Raw genomic sequence first — 24258 nt, forward strand, 5'->3', positions numbered from 1 at the left:
CAGTCGTACCTTCAAACAAGTGAAATTTTCAATAATAAATAAATAAAAAATGAATTAATATCTAGTCTATTCGGTATTAACTTAGTGTAAAAGAATTTCAAGAGTGGCTCTGAAATTCTTTCACAAAGTCACCGAGATATTTCTACCCTCTATGCACTACAATTCATTTACAAAGAAGCCATTGAAATAGTCATCCGACAAAGAACTTCAAAAGAGGCGGCTGACGCTTTTTATCATATTGCGTTGAAGATAGTATCAATAGGCGTCGGACTGGGGGTATTAATGTACATTTTCCAATGATATATAGTATATGATGTGAAGATAATTGAATATCGTGAAAACTAATTTTGTTTATATATTATATTTCGAGAAGGGCAATTTATATTTGAAATAGTTCTTCAATTAGAATTGTTACTACAGATCTATGAAATAATCAGAATATTGGATTTGAAAATGAATACAAATGTAGAAAGGGCAAAAAATTACTGCAATAAATTAATTCGCTTTTCGAAAAAAAATCTAAAGTCAGTAACTTGAGTTTATGAAACTTTGCATATAAAAATGAATATGTATCATCTGGTGACGTTTGAAAGACTGTCCATTATTTTATCCAACCTATTTGTATCGAAACCTTATGATTTGTAGTTATACTTTGTCTTTTGATGTGAAATAATTTGATTTTTTTTACCGTAGTGTGCGCTGGTCAAGCCCTATCCCCCGAAGCCCCGATACATTCGGGAGGGCGCGCCAGCATTATAAACCAATGACCACTCCCCACACCGTGTGGTAAGTGATCACTGGGTCCGAGAATCATGTGCCGTGATATTATTATTTTTTTTATTCAATTTATTTTTTCACCGTAGTGTGCACTGGTCAGGCCCTATCCCCCGAAGCCCCGATACATTTGGGAGGGTGCGCCAGCATTATCAACCAATGACCACTCTCCACACCGTGGGGTGAGTGATCATTGGTAACAAGAATCATGTGCCCTGAGCAAACGCAGTGAGCCAAGAATGACAGCCTTCTGCATCTGTGCGGCTAAGATTTCAGCCTTAGTGCGGCAAGCCGGTATGATTTTAAGATTCGAAAGTAGAGAGGACATCATTCCACCAAGGAATCCAATAATAAGAACAACCATCTTGACAGAGTGATCTGGATAAAGTCTGCGGAGTTCGAAGAGGAAATCTTGATATTTTATCCATTTTTCCTTCTCTTTTCTGACGATATTCTTCTCGCCAGGAGCTGAAAACTCCACGACAAATATCGTTTTGCTCTGGTGATCGAGAAGGACTACATCAAGCTTATCAGCTTGTATGAGCCTGAGGGTGGGGAAAGAGTAGTTCCAATAAATTCGGCACTTCTCGTTCCCCACAACGGATTCAATATCCCCAGGAGCGTAGGGCAACACCGATGACTCGTCAATACCGTAAGAGTGCCGTAGATGGTAATATAGCACTCTTAGGGCCGCGTTATGTCGATGGATATAGGCCGAGACCGCATATGCTGGACATGCTGATAGCAAGTGCATTAGGGTCTCGAGCGCCTCGCGGCAGGACCAGCACCTTGAGTCAGGAACCTCTATACCCATCACGCGACTGCGGTGGACTGAAGACACCATCCTGGCAAGACATGATGAACCCCTCAGTTTTCGACTTCAGCCCACTCGACCTGAGAAAACAAACGTCAGGCGCTTTGATAAGCCGAAGTCTCCAATGTTATTAAAGAAGACCCCATGCAGTGGCTTATCCTTGTGTCTCCGCAGAAGTAAGGTGATCTCTGCTGTTTTCATCTGAGCTTTTTGCTGAACGGGTTCCAACTCGGTGACAGAGTTGTGGTCACCTCGTTCAGAGTCGAAAACTATATCGAGCTCATCAGCTGCTCGGGCAGCTGGCCTAAGGAGAAATGCTCCAATTCCTGCTCTCTCATGGTCACGGACCATGCAGAGAAGGGGATCCGAACTCCTGACGACTTTACAGGCTGTATCCAGTACCATTCTGTCATGTAGACACTCCAAACTCAAAAGTCCACGACCTCCCTGTTGTCGGGGGAAGTACAACCGTGGAACGGACGATTTGGGATGCAAACTCCTATAGAGATGCATCATTTTTCGGGTCCTTACGTCGAGTTGATACAGCTTCTTCCGAGTCCACTTCACTACTCCAAACGAGTAGAGTAAGATTGGAACGGCAAGCATATTTGTTGCAGCAACTTTGTTCTTCCCCGACAGCTCCGATGACCAGATCTGCCGAGGTTTGTGCTGATACTTGCCGCGGAGAGTTTTTCACTGCAGTTACCTCTTGTGAGTGGCGTTGTTCCACCCCGAGGTAAGTATACGTCTCTCCGGCATCCAGATGGTGTAGGATGCTTCCATCTACGAGCTGCACATCCTCTCCGTAGTCCCCGCATCGTCCTCTTTTGAGATGAACCATTGCACATTTGCCTATCCCGAATTTCATACCGATAGCATGCGTGTACTCTTCCACCACCCTCAAGGACTGATGGAAGCAGGATAATTATCATTATCATTGTTGTTATTATTATTATTATTATTGACACTGAAGATTGATAAAATCTTCGAAACGTCACCAGATAAGTATAGAATTATAAAAGATTTCCGCGAATAAAAATTTGAACATCTGGATTTTGGATTGAACCGCGCTCAAAGTTTTGCATCGTTTGACGTTTCGGCTTCGACTTTGAAGCCATTTTCAAACAGTAGAAAATTGTGGCTATACTGAGAGATACCCCTTGGGGTTTTGATGCTCTGGTATGAACCTCATTGACCCATGTTTTATCCAAATATTCTATTAACATTCTCTTTATATCTAGGTTACTTTAAGTTCTTTCTATATCAGAAAAAAAATGTCTCAACGAATAACTGAAAAAACTTCATTCAATGAAGGTATTTCATTTTTTATGTAAATTTCTTCGTAGATAAAGAAACACTTTCTGCCAGTGGATACTTTCAGCTCCAAGAAGTTGTAGTTTTCCTAGAGTTCCTTGAGAATTCTAAAAGTTGTCGATCTGTTGACACTGGTCGTACTCGAACATTTTCGCACTCCTTCCTTCTTACTTGTTATTGTACATTTGAAAAGTTATTCAATTCATAACAATTTTTAATGCTGACAGTTTTGTACGGTTCATGGTTCCTGGACGATTAGCTTCCAACAAATAATGTGATATTTTTTGCTATGGAAAAAGCCAAGTCGGTCCTATTGATGGGTGCAGTGTACTTTTTGATGATATAATTCGAAGGAATATCTATTTACACCGCCTTCAAGAAAACAATGTTTTTTCAATCCCCTTTCACTAAATACTCATTTGTTGGAAAATGTCTTTTACTAGTGGACATATTTTCACATTCGTCGTAGTCGATTTGTTATTTTGTTTGATTTGAATGAGATTTTTCAAAAAAAAAATTGTATATTCTTTCATTGAATTCTTTTAGAGTAAATGATTTGAATGCAGTACGTCTATGGCACTGATTAATATTGATGATCAGCTGTAGTTTCTTCCATTTTTGAATAGACTGTAATGCAAAGTACGATGAGAATGGAGTGATCCTTGTCGATGCTTATCCATTTTAACGCTACCGTAATTGTGACGTGGAATGTCCTGATTGGTCGGCGTCGTGCATGCTCGGTAAGAAGCGTTCTGGCCTTGATTTCGGATATAATGGTTTTCCGTGCTACTGAGAGGTAGTATGCGTTATCTCTTTTGTTTAGACTTCCAATTTCCTCTCGCCACTGTTCGAGTAACTCTCATATATTCAAGTAGTGCAAATTAACCACGACCTGTTCGTGGTATTCAGGGCGATATCATTCAACTCTACATAGCACACAGTTGCAAACATCTGATTTCGCAACCCCATCACAATGATAATATACAGCGCAGCGTCTAGTCAGGCGAATTTTGAAGCAGCTCAGTCTCAACAAGGCGTTTGGTCCTGATGAATTGCCCGTTATCGTACTTTAAAAGTGCGCAAATGAACTGGCACCAGCATTTTCCAGACTTTTGAACCTGTCTCACAAGGAAGGGGTTTGCCCTTCTTGTTGGAAAATTGCTTGTGTTCAGTCTATTCCCTAGAAAGGCCAGAAAACTCTTTGAAATAACTATGAACCAGTCGCTTTTTTTCAGTGATATCAAAAAAACATGGAGAAAACGGCAAAATCAGCATATCCGCGAATAATTGGAAGGCTTCAACATCTTGAGCGATCATCAATGTGGTTTTCGGAAGCAAAGATCAACAGGCGACCTTCTATCGTATATCACTAATATTTGGAACAACGCAATCCAGAAATATGAAGAGTCGAGAGCTGTTGCGCTTGATATTCCTAAGACTTTCGACCATGTATGGCATGAGGGTTTGCTAGCCAAACTTCGATGCTATGGCTTGTCAGATTATTTTTGTGTATAGCTCTTCAGCTTCCTGGAAAAACGTTCCCTGCAAATGGATGTCTTATTGGAGAAAATCAATAATCCAATATATTGCGTTGCTGACGACAGCACACTTATCCCGTTATTGCATTTGGATGCCAAGATATCGGATGCGGAAGCACTTCTTCACCGGCAGCAGGAGGTTGAATATCCCAATGAGGATCTTGTTGTAATTGCGAATAGAGGTGAAAGTAACGAGATTCGATTCAATGCCACAAAAACCCACGCATCGGCTTTTTCCAAGAAGATAAATGTCTCCGAACCGGATATAATAATGTCAGGTTAGACAATTCCGCTTTCTGCTTCGATAAGTTTGTTGGGTGTTGAAATGGACACCAGTATATCTTGGCACGGTCATGTCGCTGGAATTGTGAAGGCTGGAACACTGTTCCGAACCAGAAAACTGTGCATCCCTCAGCAACTTTTGATTTTTTATAAAGCTCAAATCAGATATTCTTTCGAGTATTGTTTTCATGTATGGAGCTCCGCCCCACAAAATATATCCTGAGGCTGCTGGATTCCATCCAAAAAAGAGCCATCCGCCTCATCGGAGACGAGAACATCACTCGCAACCTGGATAGTCTAGAACATCGAAGAGAGGTTGGAGATTTATTTCTCTTCTATAGATACTTTCACAGGAAGTGAGGAATGAGGTTCAACTCAGTACACTTCAAATTTCACTGTTCAAGAACTCTCCCATTCGGTTAACGTCGTTTATGTGAAATAAACTTTCAAAGTTTCTCCAAATGGATTCAATCTCCAGCGATTCAAATCCAATGTGAATCACTACTTTCGCACTGGCACCGCTTTAAAATCGGACAATGGAAGTCTGAAGTGATGAAATCCACCATGAACCATTGTAAACCACCTTCAAACAAACGAAAGAAATTATTTCACAATGAGGCTCGTTGTGAATTCTTAGTTCAGTTTTCAAATTGCAGGGGTTATTTTGCTCAGAATTTGTGCAGATCTCGCTTCAAAAATCTAACCTGTTTATGATTGGGTACATCTGAAGTATCTCAAATTAGCAGATCTACATCTCAACTACATTATTGAGAGTGGTCGAGTGATAGGGTCTCAAAATGAACCGATTGCATTCTCAAGGAGAAAAATAAAAACAATTTTCAACAAAACTTTCAAGTATTATTTTGTAAAACTTGATCCTGAAGAATTGATTGGAAATGTTTTGTTTAAGGAAAAATTCCTGGATGAATTATTTTGATTCCAGAAGTTGAAATTCGTGAAAGTAAATTTCTAGATACTGTTTCTGGAAATGATGAGGGACGCTTTATTTCAACTTTATTTGTTCAAGATGCGAAATTCTAATTTCCGAATAGTCGTGAATTTACCTCAAAACGATTTTACTTAGAAACCTAGAAAATCTTTTATTGAAAAGAGTGTATTTATTTTTCAAAAGAGTACCTTGATTCACAGCATATCGTGAAAATTGATGATGAGATGATGATTCCTCGTGATCATCGGTTTTATATTAATACACAACATAACCCCGCTCTCATCGCTTCTCGCAGCGCGCTATCTTTGAAACTCATCAATTATGCTTTATGGTGGGTCGGTCTTGATTTTTCGAAATCACTGGCATATGCGTGGCCAATTTTCCAAGAAGATATGGTTGTTAATCACGCCATTATCGCGGAAGAGAAGATTGGTATGGTCCTGTCAAGGATTCCTTCTGAACATATATTAGATATTCTGATTCAGCAAAATTCAACTTTCAGTATTTTATATATTGAGATACATTTTCTATGAAAAAAACTCCTACAGTAAAATATAAATTGATTCTTATTTCACGTTGAACTGCAGAACTCTTTACTGTATTTGGTGAAACATATTCAACACTTATCTTTTACAAATAAAATTTTTGAAATGGAAATTGATTGAATTTCACCAAAACCCTGTGGGAAGTGGAATATATTTTTGCATGAAAATTCTGTTATGAGAGTTGGAGGTCGCCTTTATTATTCTAACCTTCAATATGATAAAAAACATCTTGTATTGAATTGAAGGGGTTATATTTTTAGGAGTGATTAATTTTTTTTTGGGAAAGAAAGTTTTTGGCTTTCTACTACTCCATCTGATACAAAAAAAGGGTCGAGAGTATCTTCCAAAGAAAAGAAGGAAGTAATCAATTTGAAACTGTGTAAATGAAAATGTGTAGATCATGCAAAGAAGTAACTTTCAGACACAAACTGAAAGAAAGTCCTCCTGAAACAGCTACTTTCATATGAACATTGAATTACACGAAAGAAAATAATTCTTTCGAAACAAATACTTCTATATGAACACTGAATTACACAGAAGATACTTCTCTCTACTCAGTTTGTATTTCAAACATTTGTTGTGGAATAAGAATCAGATATCATTCACATGAGTTCTACTTTGAATGAATGGTAATAAATTGTACTCACATAGAACACTGTCACCCTCACTGGTATACACCGATGTTTCGCCTTAAGACACTATAATGTTATCCAATTTGGTACTGAAGAGCCTTAGGGCAAGTGTCTTAAGGCGAAACATCGGTGTATACCAGTGAGGGTGACAGTGTTCTATTTGAGTACAATTTATTACCATTCATTCAAAGTAGAACTCATGTGAATGATATCTGATTCTTATTCCACAACAAATGTTTGAAATACAAACTGAGTAGAGAAAAGTATCTTCTGTATAATTCAGTGTTCATATAGAAGTATTTGTTTCGAAAGAATTATATTCTTTCGTGTAATTCAATGTTTATATGAAAGTAGCGGTTTCAGGAGGTCTTTCTTTCAGTTTGTGTCTGAAAGTTACTTCTTTGCATGATCTACACATTCATGTATAGAGTTTCAAATTGATTACTTCCTTCCTTTCTTTGGAAGATTCTCTCATCCCTTTTTTTTGTATCAGATGGAGTAGTAGAAAGCCAAAATCTTTCTTTCCCAAAAAAAATTAATCACTCCTAAAAATATAACCCCTTCAATTCAAATAAGATTCCTCTTGGCTGGGATTAAATCAAATAGGTGAATGAATGTCATTACGATGTCATCGATGACATAAGCAGATCAAGCTTATTCCGTGACATTCAAAATCGTAATTCATGAATGAAGTGTGTGTATTTTCTATAATGTTATCCAATTTGGTACTGAAGAGCCTTAGGGCAAGTGTCTTAAGGCGGAACATCGGTGTATACCAGTGAGGGTGACAGTGTTCTATGTGAGTACAATTTATTACCATTCATTCAAAGTAGAACTCATGTGAATGATATCTGATTCTTATTCCACAACAAATGTTCGAAATACAAACTGAGTAGAGAAAAGTATCTTCTGTATAATTCAGTGTTCATATAGAAGTATTTGTTTCGAAAGAATTATTTTCTTTCGTGTAATTCAATGTTTATATGAAAGTAGCTGTTTCAGGAGGACTTTCTTTCAGTTTGTGTCTGAAAGTTACTTCTTTGCATGATCTACACATTCATGTATAGAGTTTCGAATTGATTACTTCCTTCCTTTCTTTGGAAGATTCTCTCATCCCTTTTTTTGTATCAGATGGAGTAGTAGAAAGCCAAAATCTTGTATTGCTCCCTTGATTATTGAATATACTCACTTGAAATATTTGAATTAAAGTGCTTAGACAGAACCACACGCCATGTATCACCCAAATATGTTCAGTGTTTTCGTTGTAAACCTACTGCGTTTCAATAAAAAAATAATGATTTTCCGAGTCAACAAATTCCAATACCCAACAGAAAAACAATAACTAACCCATCTAATGCCGTGCAGAGAGTTGAAGTGAAACCATCAGGCACCTGTGCAACGTCTTCGACTTGGAAGATTCGTCGCAAGTTATTTTCCACTATAAAAAGCAGAAATTAATTTCGTTTGGTCGATCCAACCAACCGATAGACCGGTTTCGGGGTGTTTGTCATATCATCAGTACCGGGCATGGTCTCTTCATAACGGTGTGAACCATCTGAGTATCATGACCAAACATATATAATTCCAACTAGTTATGGAATCTCTCTGCAGTTGATTCAGTGGGATGTCCACTGCGTTGTTATTTTTCCGTTGGGAATCTGCCAAACGTACCTAAAAATTCGTAGGTCTGCATGAGAGGAAATGGGCAACCTTGAGCATGTCATGTATATATAAACATTCAGCATCTGAAGAATTTATAAGTTTTCACCACCTAGAGCGCCAAACATGGGTGGCTTTTTATGAAGTGACGTGAAATCAGTTAAGACGCATTTGTATCAAGTTATTCCGTTAAAAACTCATCAAAGAATTCAACTCTGTGTTCTTACGAACAAAGTCGAATATTCAAGTTGCAAATACGCAACATCAATAAACATGAATTTTCAAAACAATAATACCATCAGAATTCAACAACTAATTTCACGCCTGCTATTGATCTACATCGGAGATATATTTGAGCAATCAGGCTTTCCAGGAGAAGATAAGGCTGGTTGAGACCATTACAATCGATGTCCCACTCTTAGCACTGTGCTGTTTTTTTCATTGAAGATTCAGAAAATTATCTCGAGAGTAATCTTTCAACAAACAGAATATTTGGTTTTTTCATGAGAATCAAGTCTAATATTTGATTTTATCGATAATCATAAATAAAACATACTCACCGATGCAATTCATTGTTTTCCTTGACGTTTGAATCGATAAAATTTTTTTAGTAACGAGTACGTCGGAGATGTATCCAAAGAATGATCCAAAAAACCAATGTGATACATGTGGCAGAGATGACAAAATGCTATTCTGAAAAAGGAATACACAGTTATCTAAGATCAATGTATATTCCGCTATACTCACCGATTTCAAATCAAACTTCATCACCTTATTCATGTATATTGGGGTCTCCGTAAGAAGGGTCCAAAATCCCCAAATGAATCCACATTGCGATAGCAACAGGGCCCAAAATGGAATTGAGGAGAATATCTTGAGCCAAGGTGTCGGTATTTTCTATAAAAAGTAACATATTTCACACAAGAAAAAAGTTCAATCAACTACAAAATGCAGTCGAATTACTTGAAACAATGGAGTGTATACACATGAAAAAAAAATATACATGACCTTCCTGAAGAACTAATGAAATCCCGAGAAATCAATGATTATTTTCTTCATGTTATCCGCAATTCCATTATTGATACAGAAGCAATAAGCCACGTCAGAAATTGTGAATTCAGCTTTTCCTGAATCATAAACTAGAAAGTATACACCAATTCAGAGTGATAAAACTTTTATCCGGGTCGAACACATCTATCTTTTTGGAGAGAAACGATGCTTGTGTTTTCGTGGCATTGAATTGAACCTGGTTACGTTCACCCTAATTCGAAATCACCTGTAGATCCTCATTGATAAGATATATAACCTCTTGCTGCCGGTGGAGATGTGCATCCGCAGCAGATGTCCTGGAATCTAAATGAAATGACGAGAAAAGTGTGCTGTCATCAGCAAAGCAATATATTGGATTCTTGATAATGAATATAAAATGATTTGGAGACGATATGTATCCCTGGGGAACATCAGCGTTGATAGTAAAAGTATTCGGGAGATTTTCGTCGACGGCCACTTGCAGGAAACATTCTTTCAGAAAGATGGAAGGTCATACACAAAAATGATCGGACATAACATCGGTTAGGCCAGAAAACCGTCATGCCCCGCTTGGTCGAAGGCCTTAAAAATATCAAGCACAACAGCTATTCTCCATTTCTACGATTGCAAAATACAGTAAAATTCTGAAACACAGCATAACATTTTCTGATTACGATAATAAACAATATTTATATTTTCAGTTTTCACAAATACCTTAAAATATTCAAAATATAATTTTCTCAAATCTCAGGACTCTGTATCAAATACACTAAATAATTTCCAAGTGCACGATAATTGAAAACTGAAGAATTGAAAACAATATTTGAAAATTTTCACATTCAAAATTCACGACTCATTTCAAAATCATGCAATAGAAAATATTTTTGTTATATATATATATATATATATATATATATATATATATATATATATATATATATATATATATATTTATTTCTGTGATTGATAGGCAAATCATCGAACAACTGTCATCTGTAATATCTTATAGTCTTTCAAAATGAATTTTCCAATTCTATGTGATAGATTAAACTGAAACCCCTATTCATTGTTTTTTTCAATTCATCCATTGTGTTATGATTTGTGGTAATATTTTGGTGACCCACCATGTTTCATTTATTATCATAGGTGTCTGCGCACTTGATCGGCCCATCTGTCGGGTCAGCAGTCAGTCATCAGTTGACATACGTAGCATTAACATCCATTGTCTCAAGCTATACATTTTTCAATATTATATACTTCGAACAGTATTCATCATTTTATTTGTGGTTCAATAAATCACATGCATGCAATCATAATAATAATTATGAAAATCAACAATCACAATCATTCCACAACTTTAAACATGGTCCTTCGATAGCCAAATATCATTAAAACGGTTGAGAATCAGCATCGATAACATACAACAAGTACCAACAAATCATCGATCAAAATATTAATTCAATCAAGAAATCATCGCAAATCAGAAATTACAAGCCGTCGATTCCAGGCACTTTCAAAAAAAGGTTGCAATCGAGTATTGGACAAAGAAGTCAACAAATACAAAAACAATTCCTAAGTCGAGATAAGTTTTTCTACATACGACGAATAAAAAGAGATCCTAATTTTCACAATCCGTAAGTCAGTTTATGTTCCCTTTTTGCATTTATTTACCGTCAATATTTGTATAGGGGATTGGTGGACTTATGTTTTTACCTTTCAATTTGCAAATTATTTAAATTCATTCAACACAAATAAAATGGACGAACAATTAAAATCATTAGTGGCTCGCCGTGGCCAACTAAAAGGCCAGGCCACTAGATTTGCTAATTATTTGCTTGATTCTGGGTTACAGCATGATCGCTGGGAACTACAGGAAAGAGTAGCTAAACTTAAAGAAAATTGGTATGAATTTGAAAGAACACAATCAGCCATTGAATTATTAGATGATTCTGAAGCACAGCTGGTGGAGAGGGAAGCATATGAAAAAAAATATTATGAAATGATTTCCAAATCAGAAAATATTTTAACACGTTATGTCAGTGGCACCTCTTCTCCTGCAGCATCGAATCCTCTTAATGAGTTCCATTTGAAATTACCTTTAATAAATTTACCTGAATTTAATGGATCATATGATACATGGTTGCAATTTTATGAAACATTCAAGGGTCTTGTTCATGAAAATTCTGTTTTGAGTAACATAAAAAAATTTTATTATTTGCAGTCGTGTTTGAAGGGTGATGCTAGGCAGGTTGTGCACTCCTTAGAAATTTCAGAAAGTAACTATGATATCGCGTGGAACCTCTTAAAAGAACGATTTCAAAACAAAAGGGTAATCATTCACAATCATGTAAAAAATATTTTTGATTTCCCAAATATACAAAGGGAGTCACATATTTCTTTGAGAAAATTATTAGACAACATGTTAAAACACACTAGGGCATTGAAAGGTCTTGGTGAGCCAGTGGACAGTTGGGACACTTTGTTAATTCACATCATTACAACCAAACTTGACTTTCAAACGCAGAGAGATTGGGAATCCTCAATCGACAAAAACACGAATCCTACATTCAAGGCATTAGAATCATTTATTATTAAAAAATGTCAATTGCTCGAAAAACTCGACAGTAAATCTATTCAAAAACCTAAAATTAATGAAAAGTCATTAACTCATATCACAGTCAATGAAAAAACTTGCATTTTTTGCAAAAAACAGCACTTAATATATCAATGTTATAAATTAATGTCTTTATCAATCAAACAAAGATACATAGAACTTAAAAAACTAAAGATTTGTACGAATTGTTTACGGACAGGACATTCCGTAGAAGTTTGCAGGTCAGCTCATAGTTGTAAAAAATGTAAAAGGAGACATAATTCTATTTTGCATGATGACTCATTCGTTAATACAACAAATAACATTAATAGAAGTCATTCGAACACATCAAACAGTCAAATTGAACAAAACAATTTTGTTGAATCAAGTGAACCCAGCATCTCTAGTAACATAACAAATGCGGCACCTATTCAAACATTGACATCTCATTTTTCTCAAGGGAACCAAAATCAGGTGATTCTGTCGACAGCAATTATTTATATTCTTGATTCTAATAAAAATCCAATTAAATGTAGAGCCCTGCTAGATTCTGCTTCTCAAAGCAATTTCATTTCACTAGAAGTGTTCAAGAAACTCAATCTACCTGCTACTAATGTAAACTCACCTGTATGTGGTATTAGTCAGTCAACAATTAATATATCATCTCAATGCAATATTCAAATTCGCTCAAAAGATGGACAATTTTCTAACAATCTTCAATTTCTTATTATAAAACAAATCACATCAAATATTCCGCAATTTTCATTTGATCCCTCGTGTCTAGATATACCCGATGAAATAGAATTAGCAGACCCAGAATATAACATTTCACAAAAAATCGAAGTATTACTTGGTGCATCAATATTTTTTGATCTCATAGTCAAGGGGCAAATTAAACTAGGGCGAAATAAACCCATTCTCCAGAGAACTCGATTGGGTTGGATAATTTCAGGATCTTTACAAATTAAGAACCAGAAGCTCATCCGAGTTGCATGTTATCAGTAAACAATTTACTCAACGAGCAACTTGAAAAATTCTGGAGCATTGAAAATGTCACCCAAACGAAAACTCAATTATCTGATGAAGAACTGGAATGCGAAAGTCATTTCCGCCAGAATTATTTTAGAGATCATGAAGGCAGGTTTGTAGTCAAACTTCCTTTGAAAGAGTCGTACAAGAATTTAGGAGAATCATTGAATGCTGCTATTAGCAGATTAGAGTCAGTAGAAAGAAAGCTTTCTAAAGACATTAATCTTCGTAATCAATATGAGGAATTTTTAAATGAATATGAGCAACTGGGGCATATGTCCAAAATTGACATCTCTCTCGATGACCCCAATGACATAAAATTTTATTTGCCTCATCATTCCGTCATCAAGGAAAACAGTTCTACAACTCGTCTACGCGTGGTTTTTGATGGATCATCAAAAACTTCAACAAATCTATCGTTGAATGACGTGTTGAGGGTTGGACCAACAATTCAAAATGATTTGGTTTGCGTTTTGCTGCGCATGCGTATCCCCAGATTTGTTGCAACAGCAGATATATCCAAAATGTATAGAATGGTGAAAGTTCATCCTGAGAATAGAAACTTGCAAAGAATCGTTTGGAGGAGTAATCCATCTAAAGCTATTGAACATTTTCAACTCAACACTGTTACATATGGTACATCAAGTGCTAGCTTTTTAGCTACTCGTTCTCTGCATCAAGTAGGTTTGGACTGCCAAGCTGAATTTCCTAATATTAGTGACATTATCATAAACAATTTCTATGTTGATGATGTTATATTTGGTTCAGATACATTGTCTGACTTAATTCAGTTGAAATATGAACTTAGCAATATTTTGTAGCAAGCAGGCTTTTTATTAAGAAAATGGGTTTCTAATGATCATAGAATTTTTGAAAATAAAACGGATCAATGTTCTTCTACCATTTTTGAAATAAGGGAAAGTAAAGAAAGAAAAACTTTGGGTATTACCTGGAACTCACAACAGGACCGTTTTGAATATTCTGTCATTCTCAATTCACAGTGTAACCCCACCAAACGAACAATCTTATCAGCCATATCTCAAATATTTGATCCTTTAGGCCTAATCAGCCCAGTAGTAGTCAATGCAAAAATCATTTTAAAAGAACTCTGGCAAGCTCAATGTGATTGGGACGCTCCAATTCCTCAAAATATTTTAAAAAGGTGGAAAATTTTTATTGAATCACTCCCTGCTATAAATTCTTTAGTCATTCCTCGGCACATTGCTATCAACAATGCGAAGTCATTCCATTTACATGGATTTTGCGACGCATCAGAAGCTGCTTATGGTGCTGCTGTTTACCTTGTTTCACAAAATCAAAATGATGAAATCCTATCAAGTTTAGTTTGCTCTAAATCACGTGTAGCACCTGTTAAAGTAATACAGCTTCCGCGGCTAGAACTATGCGGTGCTTTGTTACTTGCTCAATTAATGCAAAAGGTTAAGGATTCTTTGCACATTAACATAACCAGCAATTATTGTTGGACAGACTCTGAAATAGTTTTAGCATGGCTTCGTGCTGAACCGTACAAGTGGAAGACTTTTGTTGCCAATAGAGTCGCAGACATCCAGTCATTAACTGAAGGTTATGAGTGGAGACATGTGAGTTCAGCACAAAATCCCGCAGATATTGTTTCCAGGGGTTTAAATCCTGAAAACTTATCAATCTGCACCCTTTGGTGGAACGGCCCCCCTTGGCTAACTTATGATTCAGATTTATGGCCAACTAATCATGAGACCATAATGTCTGAAGTGCCGGAAGCAAGAAAAGAAAAAATGGTTTTATCTTTTAATTCCTCTTTGAATTTTGATATTTTCTCAAAATATTCATCATTCAATAAACTCCTACATGTAACTGCATATATTTTTAGATTTTATCACAACATAAAATTTAGGAATAAGAAACTAACTGGGTTAATTTCTCATGAAGAAATAGATAATGCAATTTTAAAATTGTGTCGTTTAATTCAAGCACAAGAATTTTCAAATGAACTTACATGCCTTAATAAATCCAAGATTATATCAAAGCAAAGTAAATTAGTTTCTCTTTCCCCTTTCATCGATTCACAAGGTCTAATTCGTGTCGGTGGTCGGTTGAGGAAATCTCCATCAGGTTTTGATCAAAAACACCAAATCGTACTTCCATCCTAACATGCATTCACACGTTTACTTATAAAACATACACATAACAAAAACTTACATGCAGGCACACAATTCATTATTTCTCAAATTCGTGAAAAATTTTGGCCATTAAATGCAAGAAATACTGTACGTAGCGTATTACGCAATTGCTAAACGTGTTTTCGAGCCAAACCAACTGATCATTTTCGTCTTATGGGTGAACTGCCTGAAATGCGCGTTACCCCTACAAGACCCTTCACGTATTGTGGGGTTGATTATGCAGGCCCTTACCTACTCAAGGATGGAAAATCCAGATGTAGAACTCTCATAAAAACTTATTTATGTATTTTTATTTGTTTAGCCACAAAGGCTGTTCACGTAGAATTAGTAACAGAACTCACAACAGAATCATTCATGTCAGCCTTCAGAAGATTCGTTTCACGCAGAGGTCTCTGTAGTCATATCTACAGTGATAACGCTACTAATTTCATTGGGGCAAACAATGAATTAGAAAAAATTCACAAATTAGTAATTGATACAATCATAAATGAACAATGTCAATCATATTTCTCTGAAAATCGCATCACTTGGCACTTTATACCCGCAAAATCTCCACATCACGGAGGTATTTGGGAAGCCGCTATTAAATCTTTTAAGTACTATCTCAAGCGCATTTTAGGGGATGCAAAATTGAATTTTGAAGATATGTCCACTGTCCTTGTACAAATAGAGGCAATTTCAAACTCGCGTCCTCTGATTCCTCTGTCCAATGATCCTAATGATTACCAATCTCTTACACCTGGACATTTTCTAATTGGTGATTCCCTGCTGAGTATACCACAGTCAAATGTCATTGACATCCCGTCCAATCGTTTGAAACATTTCCAACGACTACAACAAATGGTACAGCAATTTTGGAAATGGTGAAGTAGAGACTACCTCCACAGCCTGCAACAACGTTCCAAATGGCAGCAAGATTACACCAGGTCAATACAATTAGATGCGTTAGTTCTCCTCAAGGATGATAGCCTCCCCCCATCGAGCTGGCGTACTGGGCGCATTGAAGCTGTCCATCCTGGGCAAGATGGAATAGTGCGCGTAGTGACTGTGCGCACGACTAGTGGTAATTTCAAACGCGCAATAAATAAAATTTGTTTCTTACCTGATGAACCATATTGAGCAGTGTGATGAACTGCATGTTAGATATAATTATTATGACATTATTATATTGGAATCGTTTTTCTTTTTTTTTGTTTTTTGAAATCAATATTTCAAGGCGGCCGGCTATGTTATGATTTGTGGTAATATTTTGGTGACCCACCATGTTTCATTTATTATCATAGGTGTCTGCGCACTTGCTCGGCCCATCTGTCGGGTCAGCAGTCAGTCATCAGTTGACATACGTAGCATTAACATCCATTGTCTCAAGCTATACATTTTTCAATATTATATACTTCGAACAGTATTCATCATTTTATTTGTGGTTCAATTAATCACATGCATGCAATCATAATAATAATTATGAAAATCAACAATCACAATCATTCCACAACTTTAAACACATTGATTGATATGTCTCAGTAATAATTGTGAAGGGTATATTATCAGAAGTGATCTGTTTCTGGGAAGGAAACGTTTTGCATTTTACTTATCCACCTTAATACAAGAAATTGTCGAAAAACTTCTGAAGCAGAGATGAATACAATGAAACTTTAAAAAACCTTTCGCAAGATGTTTAGATCATGCACAGAAGTTACTTTCAAATACAAACTGAAAGTAAAAGCCCACCCGACACAACTACACTAATATGAACATTGGATTACAAGAAAGAAAATATACTTTCTAAACAACTACTTCCATATGAGCATATGAAATATACAAGAATTGATTATTACTTGTGTTGCAAATATTCATAGGAATGATTGGAATGGAATTGAATCACATATACGACAGAAAATTCCACTAACATGAAACACAGACATTCTTACTTGTCTCATTGCCACATCAGCTCCTTTCTGAATAATATTCCTATGTCACTTATGGGACAAATCCACTCATGTCATGATGACGAAATTTTTTGTAATTTTTTTGGTATTCAAATATGAGATGAGCCCTATGTGTCAAAAAAGGTTTTATTTCCTATCTGAATAGTTTCTCTGAATAGTTTGAATAAATTTTCAAGAAATCACTAATATTTATATTATCATTCTTTATTAACTTTTCCAATAAGTATCTGAAAAAACTTCTGTGCATGATCTGTTTATTTTGCTAGACAGGATTTATCAAAGTTGATGATATTGAAAAAAAATTACCGTAAATTCATCCTGATGATGTATTCCTTCAAATTTAAGTTCGCACTGTGACAGTAAATTTTTAAATTTTAATACAATAATTTCAACTCACTCCTTTTTTTTCTGTAGAGCCTGAACTTCCTTCAATATATTTTCTTTCTTCCTCAGTTATCGTGGTGTGATCGGCAGGGCTATTGCAACCAACATAAGAGAAAACTGCACACCAAACTATTCCTAAACCATTCAAGATATAAAATATCATTGGCCATCCATAGGACGATTCGGATAAGTACCCAGTCATAATCATCGATACCACAGATCCACTTGGTCCTCCTGAAACACGTAATTTGATACTTCATATCAAATTCTTGGAAATATATTTTGATCAAAGAACTACTGAAATAATATTGAGGTAGGTCGGCAGTTTCAGTAAGTGAAAAAAAACGATAATTATTGATGAAAAATTAGAATAGAAATTCTCTGTTTTTACCGCTTTTATTTATAACTGACCTAGGTCAACCTGTAGAATAATCAAATCAATCTAGTTCACTTACCGGTTTTCAAATTAGCGTATCCACATAGTCACAGATAAACAAAATTCAGGTACTCAATTAAGTTGAGTAATTCTGTTATTACCTACAGTGGTGTTATCTAAGGGCTAATGTAATCAATCATTTTCAGTTCAATGAATAAGTTTGAAAATGTCCTTATATGATGAAACTGCAATTACGTTAGTTACGAAGGAAAATCATTAAAACAGAAATTTTCAATTCTCATTTTTCATGATGATTTCCTACAACGTAGTAACGGCTACGTCTATCAATTTATTGCTAAATATTTAATGTAATGAAAACACTACTTGGTTGTGAAAAACTCGAAAATGTTGAGTTATCCAAATCAGATGACTGAAAAGTTCATGAATGGTAGCTCGGGAAAGTATAATATATCTATTTCTGAAGCAGTTTTTTGAAAGACGCTTTCCCATTTCTGTTTTTTACCACACTATTGTAAATAATTTCTCAAAATTGTCAATTCTCTCATTATTTCCATACCTGAGTATAAAAGATTTGCCAAAAAGCTTCTTTCATTGTGGGGAACCCATTTTGCCAATATACTATGAATGGACGGATAGATGAATCCTTGACATAATCCTTGAACTGCTCTACAAGCCATAACTCCTTTCGATCCGAAATGAACTGCAGACATTGGCAGAAAACATCCTGAAATCGAGCAAATTGCCATCGATCCCACTAAGAACCACTTGGGACCATACTGTCCTGCCAACCATCCAGCTCCAACTTGGGGAATAACGTATCCCCAGAAAAATGAAGAGAGAACTATACTTTTGTCAGTCCAGTTGAAGGTCTGAAATCAAACAGTGAATATTTCGATAGGTTTTCATTAATAATTGATCAACTGTACTCATTGTAGACCCATTGAAGTATTTCATTTGTATCCCAGATAAATCGTTGAGATAATAATCTTTTCATGACTCTACTTCAACTGAGAAGTTCAGTTCCTTCACGATATTGAAGAAAACATGTAATTAAACGGGACAAATTTCAAAACATATCAAATGAGAAAATAAATACACTCACCGGAATATTTCTATTGGCACTGGTAGATGGATTAGTCATAGCAACAATAGCGACAGACATACTAACTCTGACACTATATGCGATGAAAGTCAGGAAAAAGTTACATAATACCTGTTCATGTCTCTTGCCAAATTTCGGACCTGCAAATTGAATTGAATGAACGTTGCTAGTTACTGTTGAAATACTTTTGTTTGTTTTAGTGTCATGTACCTTCATATTTCAAGGAATATTTGTTGTACTCTGTAACGAGGTTAATAATTTCCCCAGTGTTGCGTCAGGTATAAACAGCTGTTTTTATTTTCTGTTCATATTATTGCTCCGTTGCTTATTTGATCCCAACTGAATGAATACCTTCCTAGGTCAAAGTGCCACTCTATCGCGATAGGAATCCCAGGTCGCCAAAACGATTTGCCACTCTATCTTGATAGCAAATTGTACTATGCCAGGTCGCCAATTGGATTTGAAAGTCATAAGTTATTTGTTAATACACCGTACCACCGATGGAGGCCACAACTCCATCACAACTCCTTTCACCGGACACCGCGTAGAACTTTATTTCAAATAATATCGAGAGCATCTACCAAGGTAGTCTGAGTCTCAGTTTCAGTTTCGATACAGTTCCAGCTCCGTTTGAGTTAGCGTTCCAGTAAATAACGGCAAAACGGTAGACAAAAAAGTAAGTGCATAACAGAAAGAAAAGGGTGAGATAAAAAGTTGTGGTTCTCAGTTTGTTTGGTATTTAGACAAATAATTGGCCGTTTTATATTAAAGGCCGTTTGAAGAACACCCTTGATGTAACATACCTGTGTTGTCATTGATTATTTTATTTTGAAGAAGGCCGTGTGCTCTGAACACCCTTCATATTGATATTATTAATGAGTTGACGGATACCGAATACCGTTATAATTAATCTCGTTATCTGATTTTATTTTACATGGGCCATGTGACGAACACCCCACATTTTTGATTAATCATTATACCGGGTGTACCATTATATTTTTGTCAGAATTCATAATTTGAAGGTTTATATTTCAAATAGTACATCTGCAAAAAATCTGAATTTTCACTCTTCATCTTTCCCCTCAAATTATTAGTTGAATGTTGTCAAGCTTGACGTCACATCAGTCGACTCGGCGACAAGGGAGTGCTGGCGGATAAGCGAAATACGTGTGCTAAAGCCGTAGGAAACAAGTTGTGTGTCGTTTACTGCAGTGTGTCAACTGCGTGAATATGAATAATGATAAAAAAGGACGTAACAAGTATTGCATCGTTCCCAAATGCAAAAATGTTTTGGTAACTGCACCAGACAAATATTTCACTGCCAAGTAACTTAAAATCACGAAAGTTATGACGCCGCGCTATGCAGAGGGACGACTTTGTATCTCCCAAGAGGACGCATTTTTTATAATGATTAATAAAAAAATATATAGTTTACTCTAAGCACTACTTTAAATTTTAGGTATATCAAAACTATGAAAATGGGAAAAATTATATTGAAAGCAGGCGTAATTCCGCATATATTTGATTGCCAGATTGATAGACCGACGACAGATACATCTAAAGCTCCATCGTTTGTTAAAAAAAAGAAAAAACAAATTTTATTAAATACTTGTAACAAAGATATTGCTAAAAATCAAAGCATGTCTGATGAAGCAGGAGTAGTTGTCTACGGCCGCTTGAGGACCTCCCCCCACCATTTGGCTTTGTCCTTGAATGACGTCATATGACCTTCAGTTACGTGTCAGACGATATGACCTTGATCATGGGTGTCGACCTTGAGATTCGAGTATATTCCTCAATATGTGACCTTGAAGTTTGGTTTTGATAGATACCTCATGGATCTTGCATTATGCACGTTCAATATGACCATGCACGTTCAATATGACCAATATTGAGATTTATCCTTCCTCAATACGTGACCTCGACGTTTGACCTTGTATGATGTCACATCATAGGTCCTCGAGGCATGGTTCTGGACTTGTGCTTTGACCTTGAGATATAACTGTCATCGATGCATAACCTTGAACCCCTCCCTCTTTTCGAGGATGATTTTCTATATGAGCTTAGTGTATCATATATTCTTCCACCACTTTGGACAAAATTTATCCCTTCCCTGTACTACCCCTAAATTGGTTGGTACCATATTACCTTTTTCATCCAACCCTCTAACGGAATACGAGGTACTAAGCGCTCTGTCTGAAATGAAAAATAAAAAATCTGCAGGCTATGATGAACTCTCTATAATCACTCTCAAGAAAATCATTCCAACAATTATTAAACCATCAACTTACCTTATGAAACAATCTCTAATACAAGGTATTTTTCCAAATGTTTTAAAAAGAGCGGTAATTATTCCCGTACATAAAAAAGGAAGCCGCAAAGAAATTGAAAATTACAGACAAATTTATTTATTCCCCTCTATATCAAAATTTTTTGAAAAAGTAGTTTCGGTAAGAATAATGGACCATTTGGAAAATGAAAATCTTTTATGCGATTCCCAACATGGCTTTAGACGAAAAAAATCGGTTGAAACAGCATCTTATCATCTAATGAATTATATATACACTGAGATCGAAAACAAAAAATATGTCCTCTCTTTATTCTTCGATTTATCGAAGGCTTTCGATACAGTGTGCCCGGAGTTTCTACTCCCTAAACTATCCAATTTAGGTCTCCCAACTAATATAATTAATTGGATACAATCTTACATGTCCGAAAGAAACATGAAGGTACTTTGCAATGGGTCGTTCTCTGAGACCAAAAAGATAACACTCGGTGTGCCCCAGGGCTCGGTTGTAGGCCCCCTACTGTTTCTCCTATATACAAACGACCTACCTCAATATATAGAAGATGGACACATTACGATGTTTGCGGATGACACTACCATAACTTTAACGGGACAAAACGTTGAGCAACTTATTTGTAAATCTGAAAGTATTGTTGACCAGTTCAGATCTTGGTGCCAAAGAAACAAACTTATCCTTAATACCTCCAAATCAGTATCGATGAAGTTTCACTTTAGGACTGATACTCTAAATGCTCCTGTTACATATGATATTGAAAACGTACAGGTGACGAAATTTCTTGGTACCTATTTAGATTCTAATCTAAACTGGGAAAAACAAGTAGACAATACATGTTCTGAAATAAATAAAGCATACTATGCAATAAAGCAACTGAAATCAACATTAAGGGAATCAGCGTTACTCAGCATTTATTATGCTATGGTATACTCCCATATCAATTTTAATATTATGATCTGGGGGAGGGCAAATGATTTTATGAGAGTTTTTGTTGCCCAAAAACGAATTATAAGACTTATATTCAATATGAACTACAGGGACAGTTGCCGTGCTATCTTTATTGAGAAAAAAATGTTAACAGCGCCTTGCATCTTTATCTTGAAATGCATAATGTTTGCTAGGGAAAACCCTAATCTCTTCACAGAGAACGCCACTGTCCATAACTACAATACCAGAAATGGACATCTATTGCAAATCCCTCAACATCGTATGTCATTTTTCAAAAAATCTCCACAGTACAATGCTATCACCTGCTTCAATAAGATACCAGATAAATTTAAAAAGGTCAAGAGTAACCTAAAATTTAACAACAAAATTAAAAACCTTCTAATACAGAAATGCTATTATAGTTATCAGGACTTCTTGAACGACGATCTCCCAAACAACTCAAATACATTTTAATTTAAAGTTTTGTCTGGCATTCCTAGTCTAATATTGTTATTATGTATATATTTTTGCTTATTTTGTGTGTGCCTTATCACTGCGATGTAAGTTCACTGAATGTACTTTTCATTTGATTATTTGACTTGGGGTCCTCATAATGTCATATTTTAAATATATACCCTGACTTACCACATATACCAAGTGTATCGCGTTTTGGTCAATAAATATTATCTTATCTATCTTATCTTATCTTATATAATTGTTTGATGAATAAAAGGCAGGAAATAATTATTGAGTGTTTTATTATCGAATATTTCATGATGAATTACATGTCAATCTTATTACAATCCAGTCTGAACAGACCCATTAAGAGCATTATAAGATAAAACAGCATCGTGGAGGATTAGTGCATATACTTTGGTATTCGCTGAAAACTTCAACTTGCGTGTTTCGAATTCAATTTTGATGTCGACAGTGGATGACTTCATAGCTTCAGGTTGATGGAAGCAGTCGATGATGAATAGTGGGTTGTTGCGAAAGCTGCCAATATCCATCATCGGTTCACTCATAGCTTCATTATAGTAGCTGCGTTGGAAGTTTTCATATGCAAAATAGGCTGATGAGTCTAACTTCTTGTTGAAATCCAGAATCCAACGCTCATATGGGTAAACTTCGGAGTTCAGAGATAGTCGAATATTATTATTATTCACATGTATGAATTTCGTTACATCTTTTGATATATTTTCGGAATGGTCGGTGTTTTGAAAGCCGATGATGATGTATCGAGGTCTTTCAAGACTATTGGTCGTCTTCACGGCCCATATATTCGCGGATGTGTCACGAAGTGTGGGTAATTCATAAAGGTCCCACATACGATAAGCCACCTTCACCTTAGCATTATTACCATTTTTATTAATGCGATTCAATAGTTTCAGTTTCTGTCGATCTTACGACACAATGTGTCTGATTCTCCCTTCTATTTTATTGATTTCCAAATCTGCATCGACTTCCCCAATAAATGATTTTTTGAATGATCGTGCTATAATCAAAATGAGCTCCTGTTTTACATTCAGTATCCCCTTATTGTAATTTTCAGCAAAACCCATGAGATACTTCAAGGGTAATTTACCGCAGAATACATTGCTGACAGAATCCAATATGTCTTGTTTATTCACATCATCGTTTCCATTGTGGTAGTTATGCCGGGTTTTCGAACAACGGCCACTTGCTATCCACCCATTTTATAGCGAATTTCATCGAAGAGAAAGGCGAGGGCATTATTGGATATATTGCTTCGTGGCATCAGATGGTGTGAACTTTCCCTCGATATATATGTAACTATCTGCAATATCGAGTATAAGATCTTGAAAATTGATTGGAATTCTTATTTCATCTGAATTTTTGT

At 35.9% G+C, this 24258-nt stretch overlaps 1 protein-coding gene across 1 annotated transcript in view; it reads right to left on the minus strand.

Moving 5' to 3' along the window:
• The window catches only part of LOC111513112 (putative inorganic phosphate cotransporter), a 67959-nt gene that overhangs the window by 15129 nt on the left and 28572 nt on the right, over window positions 1-24258 (minus strand). Inside the window, exons 2-6 of the mRNA XM_074177829.1 lie at window positions 19168-19307; window positions 18622-18934; window positions 17682-17902; window positions 9255-9404; window positions 9068-9200 (exon numbers count right to left, since the gene is read on the minus strand). Coding sequence (XP_074033930.1) covers window positions 9068-9200; window positions 9255-9404; window positions 17682-17902; window positions 18622-18934; window positions 19168-19307 — 957 coding nt within the window. The remainder of the gene's footprint in view (window positions 1-9067; window positions 9201-9254; window positions 9405-17681; window positions 17903-18621; window positions 18935-19167; window positions 19308-24258) is intronic.

Source organism: Leptinotarsa decemlineata, unplaced genomic scaffold (assembly GCF_025532065.1).
Source record: "Leptinotarsa decemlineata unplaced genomic scaffold, Ldec_3_MD MMD2_tig00003308_RagTag_RagTag, whole genome shotgun sequence".
Taxonomy (NCBI): Eukaryota; Metazoa; Arthropoda; class Insecta; order Coleoptera; family Chrysomelidae; genus Leptinotarsa; species Leptinotarsa decemlineata.